The 10,443-nt window shown below is 44.3% G+C and overlaps 2 protein-coding genes across 2 annotated transcripts; both read left to right on the top strand.

Annotated features, from left to right (window-relative positions):
* Positions 1–1,965: 1,965 nt before the first annotated feature.
* LOC125531196 (putative cyclin-dependent kinase F-2) lies at positions 1,966–3,150 on the top strand. Its single transcript, XM_048695605.1, has one exon. The coding sequence runs from the start codon at positions 1,966–1,968 to the stop codon at positions 3,148–3,150; it is 1,185 nt and encodes a 394-aa protein (XP_048551562.1).
* Positions 3,151–4,067: 917 nt separating this feature from the next.
* LOC125531195 lies at positions 4,068–10,437 on the top strand (the record flags this gene model as incomplete). The annotated part of the gene is made up of 5 exons (XM_048695603.1): positions 4,068–4,326; positions 4,893–6,393; positions 6,697–8,046; positions 8,231–8,532; positions 9,141–10,437. Coding segments are annotated over exons 1-5 (4,635 nt in total), but the record flags the coding sequence as incomplete, so codon positions are not given.
* Positions 10,438–10,443: the final 6 nt, after the last annotated feature.

The raw sequence follows: 10,443 nt of genomic DNA, 5'->3' as shown, positions 1-10,443 counted from the left end.
GAAGAGCATGGCAACAAGCCCATTTTATCAAAGGAGACCTCGATAACTTTTTCAAAATGTTGCTAGGGTGGGCGAGGCGAGAGTGATACATCCTACGTAGATTAGCGGTAGATTGCCAGGTTGTTGTCGGTGTGGTAGTTTTACCTTGTACTTCCTCCTGTCCTTTTTATTCCACGTATTAGATTATTGTCATGTCAAGCTTTGCAAAGTTTGACCAAATTTATATTAAAAAAAAATCAACATCTACAATATCAAATATATACACTATGATACTACATTTCACAATGAATCTAACAACATTGATTTGGCATAGTGAATGTTGACATTTTTTCTATAAGTTTGGTCAAAATAGAGATATTTTGACTCCGGACAAAACTTATATGCAGACTAAAAAGAACCGGACAAAGTAACATCGACGGTGGTTTGGGTTCTTTATACCCCCCCCCTCCCCTCTCTCTATAAAGTATGATGTGCGTATGGGAGAAAGAAAAAAAAGCTCAAGCCAGAATGAAAAAGTATGCAAATAAAAAGAGAAATGACATCAACTACGAAGTGAGACATATGGTTTGGTATTGTGAACGTTAATTTTTTTTTTCTATAAGTTTGGTTAAAATAGAGATATTTTGACTTCGGACAAAACTTATACGTGGACTAAAAAGGACCGGACGGAGTAACATGACGGTGGTTTGGGTTCTTTATACTCCCCTCCCCTCTCTCTATAAACTATGATGTGCGTATTCGAGAAAAACAAAGCTCAAGCCAGAATGAAAAGTATGCAAATAAAAAGAGAAATGACATCAACTATGAAGTGAGACATATGGTTTACTTAAAAATTGCAACCATGACAGCTTTTGACATCCGTCTAGGACTCAAACTGGCTACTAAATTCTATTGACCATTTCTGGTTCCGAAGAAAATTGGTGGAGGTGCATACGAACTTGAGCTTCTGAACACAACACAAATACATGAAGTTTTTCACATCAGTCAAAGAAACACTTCAGTCCATTAGCTGTTCCTGCTCCAGATCCTCATGGCAAAACAAGGTCGCTCCTAATTCGAGCAGTACCTCGTCCTCCTAATTCGTAACATAGTTAACATGTCACCAGGAAGATGCCAACTTCATCAAGTTCACGTTTCCAGAATTCTTCAATCAGACAATCCCATCTTGGTTCCCTCAAAATGATCCTAGTGGGCAAGGATCGTCTTCAGGAACGGGCAATTGTCGGTACCTGAACTATCTGAACCTAAACATTTCTGAAGAATTGGACAGTGACACTGACGAAATCGACAGCTTGTCGAAGCGGTACACTGACTGGTTTGATTTCCGGCACGGCTACGTGCTCCGCTGATGCTTGCTTCACAACTGTGGTTAACTCCGGTAAGTCCTGTCAGCCGGCCTCGCGCCGGAGCTCCCTAGTGGCGTCGGCGGGGTCCTCGGTGAGGCGGAGGAACTTGATCGCGGAGGTGGCGCGGTGGCACACCTTGACGTCGTTTCTGGTCGCCGCGTGGCCGGTGTCGAGGACGGCATCACGCCTCTTGCAGACGGCGCTCGATCGACGGCTTGGTTGGTGCGGAGAGGGGATCGAGATGGAGGAGACGATCCATGGATTGGAGGCGGGAAGGGGCGAGCTTTCCGTGTGGATCGTCTCGTCAGCATATATTGAAACCGAATCCGGAACGAAGGCGGGAAGGGAAATGAAGAACCTGAATTCGACTCGGAAACGAACGAACCTGAATCCGCCGTCGGTCAAAAGAAAACGCAGGCAGCAAGGCAAAGAAGCTGTCTGCCACCGTAATTCGGACTGAGCTGAATTCCATGGCGAGTCGGTGAGGCAACCTGTGGAAACAAATAGCCAACGCAGCGTGTAGATCCATACGGAAGTTCCTCCCTCCCCCTTCTCCATCATCAATCTCTGCCGCCGCCCTCTCCACCAACCAAAGCAGTTCGTTCGTCGAGCTAGCGCCATGGCCGCCCGCAAGCGACCTGCTGCCGTCCTCGACGCCGACCACGGCCACGCGACGGCTCAACATCAACAATCGCCGACGGGCTGCAAGAGGAGCCGCGCCTCCATCGGGAGCACCGACGACTACGAGAAGGTGGCCTGCCTAGGCGAGGGTGGCTTCGGCGTCGTCCACAGGATGCGCCACCGCGTCACCAAAAAGGACGTGGCCGTCAAGTTCCTCTCCTCGCCGGACGACACCGAGGAGCCCCCCGACGTCCAAGATCTTGAGCGGGAGGCACGATTCCTCGAGGCCTGCAACGGAAACCCTTACGTCGTCGGCTTCGAGGGCATGGTGTGCGACCCGGCCACCGGCGACACCGCCGGCCTCGTCATGGAGTACGTCGCGGCGTCGAGCCTCCTGTCTTTATTGTGGGACAGGCGCGGCGACCCGCCACTCCCGGAATCCACGGTGCGCGACTTCATGCGGAAGCTCCTGACCGGCGCCGAAAAGATGCACGAGCACGAGCGCCACATCGTCCACCGTGACATCAAGCCAGCCAATATCCTCGTCGGGAAGAACGGGGAGCTCCTCAAGATTTGCGACCTCGGGCTGGCCATGTCCATGTGCGACTGGCCGCCGTACAACCAGGTCGGCACGGCGCCCTACATGGCGCCGGAGATGATCCTGGGCAAGCAGGACTACGACGCGCTCGTGGACACGTGGTCCATCGGCTGCGTCTTTGCCGAGCTGCTCACCGGCACGACGCTGTTCACGGTCGACCCCGAAGACGAGGAGGAAGACGAGACAAAGAATGACGTAAAGCAGCTGTGGAGCATCTTCCGGGTGCTCGGGGTGCCGGACGAGAGGACGTGGCCAGGCTTCACGTCGCTGCCGCTGGCTAAGAAGGCGCCGCAGCTGCTACAGGCGGGGCACAACAAGCACCGGCTGCGGGATTTGTTCCCTGAAGAGAAGCTGTCCGACGAAGGATTCCAGGTGTTGCAAGGGCTCCTCACGTGCAACCCCGACGAGCGACTGACGGCAGCCGCCGCGCTGAAGCACCCATGGTTCGCAGCTCCTCGTTCCGCCGCCGACGCCGTTGAGAAGGTCGATGCTCTGTCGTTTCCGAAAAGGAAGACACCAAGGATCAAGTTCATCCCGCCGGCCATGCCCCAGAGCCATCTGTGCTTTGATGAGCCATCTGTGTAAATGCTAGCATAAACTCTCTTGATGTGATTGTGCTTGGATGAGCCATCAACAATCATGAGTCATTAGTGCTGATCCATCAAGTAGAAGTTGATCCTTGGCACATGTTCAGAGAATCAGAGATGTGTTAGCCTGCTTTTCTGAATTCTATGTGTCATTGTGCACATGTTCAGAGAATCAGAGATGTGTAATTACGAGGTTGTGTTCAGAGATTCATTACAGTGCTGACATATGTTGTTTACATGGTCAGTTGTTATTGAGTTATACTGCACAATTTGTGTTGTTTTTCAGAAATCATGAGCTGATGATAAAAATGTGCAGTTCAAATGTTCTAAGCAACAGAAATCTATAGAGTGATGGATGAATTGATATTAAAAATGTCTTGCTGGTGCAGATTTCATGAGAACTTATATATTTAGCAATGGTACTAGTACAGCAACTGGACATACTTTCTTCAACCTAGTATGGCACCTAGGGGAGAATGAGTGCCTGGTATGGCACCTGTCGGATCTTCAACACATGGAGCTGTGGAAGATGTCCTGCAGGGGAGAATGAACCAAATTCAAGAGCTTATTGGACCATCGCAATCCGGCGGTACCCTTTCACTAAAACTGAAACTATGGCGTGGATCAGCTCTGTTCAAGCATCTAGCTCTGAAGCAGGAAGCAGAGACTTGAGTCTGCATGGCAGGAGAAGGGCAGGATATGTATAAGAATGTAAGTTTCAATACCAACACAGGAAGAATCAGAGTGGCGCAGCGGAAGCGTGGTGGGCCCATAACCCACAGGTCCCAGGATCGAAACCTGGCTCTGATATATTTTTTCCACTTTTATTTTCTTTTTTTTGCTGCCTTTCTATGAGTTTCCGCTTCAAGATTCGTGCCACGCCTTCGACGCCATGTGCGAACCGCAGCACAGGTGTACCAAAACGAAACGCTCCCGCAAAAGCAAAACCCAGAACCCTAGCCTCCCTCCCTCCCTCCCTTCGCGCTCCCATGGCCATGGCCACGGACTCGGCGGCCGCCTCCAGCCCCCGCGGCGCGTCGAGGAAGCGCCCGCGGAGCCAGTCGCCGCCCCCCGCAGGAGAGGGCCCGAGCGAGCCCGCGCTCGCCCGGCCCCGCTTCGCGGAAAACCTCGACCTCGTCCTCTCCCTCCAGGGCAAGGAGCTCTCCCTCCAAAGGTCATCCCCTCGCTGCCCCCCGCTTGCGGTTCGATGCAGCTTAGCACCCCTGTGTGCCCAATCTCCGAGTAGGATCGAAGCAATTTTTCTGTAGTAATTCGCGTGCTTCTAGTCTGGCTGCGGCTACGTGGATTTGGGGATGCGCTGCTCTAGGTAGCTACATGAGGAGATTCGTCTGATTCAGCCAGCTAGTATATTTGGAAATGTAGTTTCGTTGTAGTTGTGTGATTCAAAGGGAGATGATGTGGGCATGTGGCCAGAAGTTTACACCTGCACTGGTTGGATCATTGTTGACTTAGGATAATAACAACAATAATAATTACTCTGTAAAAACAGTTGCATTAATTAAGGCCAGATTTTAGCTTAATTGTTCTGTGGAGGCGAAAATATGCTTATGATTATACAGTATCTTTTTATGACCTCCGATTCTCAATAGCATCTGTTTGGTGATACTTGGATATTGCAACACATAGTCCAGTGTTTCTTAGTTGGGGAATAATTCCTGGATGAACCTTATTATGCTCTTGCTGTTTGTGATTCTAACTTTTGTATGCTAAATCATGCAGAAAGGTTGAACTGGCATTCAATTTTATAAAGGCCGAGTCAAATCGTTCAACCCATGGCCATAGAGCGGACAATATCCAGCTATTGCGAATGGTTTCATTTATTGGAAACTGGGTGCAATCTATCCTACTTCCGTCTAAGAAAGTTCCAGAGCCTTTTGATCCTGTTTTAGATTATAGATGCTGGGAAATTCTGAGATTTTGCATTGAAAAGAAGCCGTCAGTCTCAATTTCTCTGAAGCTACTTCAACCACTTGGTTGCATTGCAAAGGATGGTTTGAGCAGAGTTCAAATCGGCGCTCCATGTGATGACCATGAATCCTTTTTGCTCTTTGAACGAGTTTTCGACTGCGTGTCCTTTCTTTTCTCCTCCAATACAAGAGCTTTCTTCAACGCACCCGTGGATTTGTGGATCTCTTGTGTCACCGAGGCTATTAATCTTGTCCAGAAGGTTTCAACTAATGAGAAAAAGGGTTGTACCATTCTTCAGAATCTTGGAAATTGTCTGCTTGAGCAATTTTCAAGCTTTCTCAGATTCCATGCAAATCCTAAGAATATTTTCCGTCCTTTTGTTGACAAGATTCTTGATCCACTGTTGGAATTGTTGGTTTTACTTAATTCACAAGCAAATTCTATCAAGCACAAGCACGCAGGATCCACGTTGAAGATTGCTGAAGAAATTTTGTCAAATGGACTGTTTCATCCACAACATCTTAGTGGATATTTTGGGCTCAAGAATTTGAATAAAGGTATTGTCAAGGATGTCAAAGGAAGCTACCATAGGCATCTGTTTGAGCGATTCAAGGGAATAAAAGCAGAAAGCAAGGCTGTATTGCTTGCTGGGTTCGGTTACTTGCTTCAATTGTTTGTTACCAGGGCTAGAAATCAAAGAACATCTTTAGCACCAAGGGGTACATCCTTCAAAAGCCCACAAAAAACCAGTGAGGGTTCTGAAGAACCCCAGCAACAAGGAGAATCCATTTTTGAAGTGTTCATGCAATTTATGGAACCTTTGGTGTTAGAATGCAAATCATATTCGCAAAAGGACTTCTCTGATTTAGGAGTCACAAAGCTAGTAGAAGTTCATTGCATGCTGAAGTCCATCAATGAGATGCTAGCAACAGTTACTGAAGAGAAAATTTATGTCCCTACAGAGGACACATCGGAAGGATCTTATCTCCAGTTCTTGCAAGAAATTTACAGGGTCTTAATCTTGATGGCTGAAAAAATGTACGACTTCTGGGTGTCAGCTCTGCATTTAGAAGATACAAACGTTAAGAAGATGCTGCCTTTAATGTTTGTGGAGATTGTTGTTGCAGTTGGTCATTTTCTAGAAATTGAATACAAGGTCATGGGGAGTGACCTTGTAAAATTATGGTCAATGATTTTTGCTTTGTCTGCTATCAATGCATCTTCCAAGGACATCAAACCATGCTTACTACTAACCTCAAAGATTTCAAGCCTTTCGTCCCAAGTGATTCGTACATTTAGTGAGCTTCGTCAGGTCAGTTATGTTCTTTTTCAGCGATCACTTTTAGCAATGCCCTCTAAAAAACAATTGTTATCTTTTTTCTTTATTTTTTATATGCTTCTTACTTTCTGCTTTTGTGTTCTTCCGTTGCCTATGCCAATGGTTATATTTCTGCAATGGGATGTATATTTTACGAACTACTCCCTCCGTCACATAATATAAGATGTTTTTGCAGGCTAAGATAGCTCGCAAAAACGTCTTATATTGTGGGGCGGAGTAGTACTGAATAGATTTTTATTTTGAATCTGATGCTTCTCTCTCTTTTCCAAATTGTAGGTTGCGCACTCCATTTGTACGCTGTGCAATACTGTGAGAACATTCAGAGCTGTTGCTGGTCCTGATGCAGTACCAGGACCGTTTTCTGTGGCTTCTTTATCCTCACATAAATGTTTTGAATCACTGGCAACATTGCTGAGCTCCCAAACATTGAGGGATGCTATCTGTACTTCAATTAACTCAATGCCAGAAGGACAGTCTAGTCGATGCATAGAGGAGCTGACAGTAGATCTTACAGAAACATTGAAATGGATGAAAAGTTGCGACGAGTTTGTAGATTTGGAAACACAGGGAGAGCCCCGCTTGATGTCCAGGAAGTCAGTTTTTCATCAGAGAGCTGAACTTTTTGGAAGGTACTTATCTGAACTATACACAAGCGTGCTTGACTCAATAACTGTGACCGCTTCAAATACTACACTGGTTGCAAAATCTGTTGAAAGGTTGGTCAACACAATACGTCCCAACTTGAGTCAGTTGATGAGAAATGAATCAATTAATCCAAGTAAGTTCATTTCTTCAGTTGTAGGAAAGAACCTATCTAACAAGCAATGTGCCAACTGGCAAAAGATTCCAAGTTTGTCTTGGTTTTTTGCCTTCTTCTTTCGCATATATACATCATGTAGGAGTCTGTATCTGCAATCTGTTGGCCTCATGCCTCCAAATTTAGCAATAGAAGCAACAGAATTAGTGGGGAATTCATTCATTGTATGCTGCGGAAAGGAATGGACCAATACATCCAATATTATCGCTGAAGGCTACTTTGCTTGGATTGTTGAAAGTGCTGGCTCCCTTTGGGAAGTCATCGAAATTTTATCACAGTCCCTTCCAAGAAACCATTCTGGTTTTACTACGCTTTTTTACACCCTTCATGTGATGGCTCTGCAAAGACTCGAAGATCTTAACAGGCAGATTAATGCATTTGACTTTTTGCTTGAAGACGGCACACAGCAGTTTGATACTGAGGATAGGGGAAAAACTGAGTTATTAAAGGATCCTTGCTGTCTTGAGGCTGCTCGACTAACCGGTTTTATGATGAACTATGTGAGAACATTATCTTCAGGAGGAACTGACAGGACTTCTTCCTGGGATATGAGTATATGCTCTTTAGATGAAGATTCTTTTCACATAGCAACTTGGCGGCTTCTGTGTGAAAACATTGATATTTGGAGTTCTCATGCATCGAAGAAGGACCTAAAGAACTTCTTTTCGAACCTGATAAAGTTTTCTTTTGTTCAAAAGAGGTCATGCAGAGATGAGGAGAGTAGTGACTGTCAGGATTCATGCAGAGAAATAACCTTGCATACTATTTCGGTGGAGCTTCTTTGTGATACTATCATTTATGACCAAAAGGTTTTGTTGTCCTACTCCTTCCATCCAAAGAAAACTTTGTTAAAGAATTTACCGTGTATGCTGATAGTATTAATTCTGTTTCGATGACGATGATCTGTTTGTTTTGCAGTTTTAAGTTTGAGTAGTTTCTTCCGTTTGTTCTTTCCTATTTGGTCTAATTTGGAACGAATGTACTATTTCACAGGTGCTATTAAAGAATTTGGTATCATGTTTTTGCGGTGCTCTCAAGAAATCAACATCTTCTTTTATCACCAGAGCTGATGAAGATAATGCCTTATTGAACATCTCGCCTGATTTGATGGAGATATTAAATAAACTGAATAATGAGAAGTTGGTCCATACATATCCTGATTCTACACATGCACACGGTGTAGATAAATACCGGATCTGTGAGAATTTACTAAATTTTTGTAGCACAGTTCCCGGATTTCATTCCAACTCCAAGTCATTCTTGCAACTTATAACTTACATTCTCCATCTTGAAAGGCAAGTGCACTATTTTTACATTTATCCATTTATTTGTATGGATGATGACGGCTATCCTTTCTGCCATTGCACTAGAGTATCTCTGTATGCTCCCAGTTTGAACTTTTGATCTAAAAAAGTGTTCACAAATACTTGCCCCTAGGCATTTTCCCACTTTATGGTCATTAATTCTACTTATCTCCTCGGCTTTTCCTCGTTTTTTAGTCTTGTGAGATTAACTGGAGGGTAGGAAGGTGTGGGAATGCCAAATCTCGTGAGGATAAAAGGTCCATTATTTTTATGGATCCTGGTGATGCTGATAATTTATCTTTCATGTCACCACAAAAACTAGTCAGTGTAGTTGCTAATCTGTACAACTTAAGAATTTGTCACTTTAATTTTAATGGTTATTTCTAGTCTACGTTTAATCTTTCTGTGGATTTGATGGCTTATCATATGATGACGTGTGTCTGTCAACTATCAACTAATGTGCCACCTAGTTAACGCTACAGCCTTCTTGGGTAATCTGGGTTATCCGCAATTTCGGGGAATATAGACCAAACATGCTCATTTCTTATCTGCAAGTCTGCTCTGATTAGCTTGCTGACAAATTCTTTCTTTCCTTTCAGACTTCTGCTGTTGACATTGCTAAGTCGCCATTATGAATCATGTAATCCAATTGAGCTAATCCGTCTGTTTATATGTTGTCGAAGGGCAATGCAAAATCTTGTTTTGAAATTTGGCAAAGAGTACCCAGATTCAAAGCAATACTCCACGTCTTCTGAACTTCTAGGTAACTCATATTCTCTGATTTGGCTTTTGAGATCTGTCCAGGAGATTATTGGATTGTCACACGAAATATTTGGTGAGCACACTGATCAGAAGAAAAATACCTTGTTCTCCTTGGTAGACAAGACATCAGAAATATTTTCTACACTAGCGAACATGAATTCGAAATTTTGCTTGCTGGGTCCCAAGAAACAAATTGGATCTTCCCTGAAGCATACTGCTAGTGAAAGTGACACTTCTGAACATGATGGTCAGGCATTTGATACTCTAGAAAATTTAGCTTTGGAGCATGTCAAAACTATGGCTGAACAGTTAGAGAAGACTACAGCTGGCATACCTGTAACCACAAAGGATTGCAAGTGTGTTATAAAAATAGAGAACTCTTATGACAATGTGTGCTGGGATAAACTATTATGCACCATGTCTTGCATAGGTGGATTCTTGTGGGGTCTTGTTTCAGCATTTGAAAGCACAATCAAAGACTATCCAACTGCAAGCTCAGAGGAAAGAAAACTGATGCTTCACTATGCCTCCAATTTCAGCAGATCTATTGCTAAATTTGAGACCTTTGTAGATATCTGTCTGCATGTCTTGTTTATGGAGAACAAGGATTTTGGGTCTGTTGATTTGATCTCTTGTCGTCTACCACAAGAGCTGCTTTGTGAGAATGGTTTTCTGAATATTGAAGTAGTCATGGATGTTTGGACTATGCATCAGCTAAAGGATAACAAATTACAGTCAGATGGTCCACCCGGTATGAAAAGATCTCTTTTGGAAAATCTGTTAAATGGTGAAGGTCCATTTGTAGCATTTACTTTGAGAGAGCTCTACAGTGTATCTGCTGCTATTGTTAAGTTGAAGGGCCTCATATCCTTTTCAGGCGATGTCTGTAGGAAGGCATGCAATCCTTTCCAACACCTGTCGCTAAATCCAATGGTTGGGACAGCTTGCATTGCCCTACAGAAAATTGCAGACATGTCTGATTGGCCAGATATGTTTTCTCTTGTATGGATTGATGGAATATTAAGATATCTTGAAGTTTTAGGAACATTTCCTGAACTCAAGTTGTCAAAAGAACTGTATGCTCAGATAGTAAATGCACATGTGAGTGCTATTGGAAAATGCATTTTACTTCAAGGAAAG

The sequence above is a fragment of the Triticum urartu genome, unplaced genomic scaffold (assembly GCF_003073215.2).
Source record: "Triticum urartu cultivar G1812 unplaced genomic scaffold, Tu2.1 TuUngrouped_contig_6872, whole genome shotgun sequence".
NCBI lineage: Eukaryota > Viridiplantae > Streptophyta > Magnoliopsida > Poales > Poaceae > Triticum > Triticum urartu.
Note: the sequence above shows the minus strand (reverse complement) of the source record. Positions and strands in the feature narration are given on the sequence as shown.

What these genes read in the sequence shown, in the direction of transcription:
- LOC125531196 (XM_048695605.1), top strand. Translation starts at nt 1,966, where the DNA reads ATGGCCGCCCGCAAGCGACCTGCTGCCGTCCTCGACGCCGACCACGGC.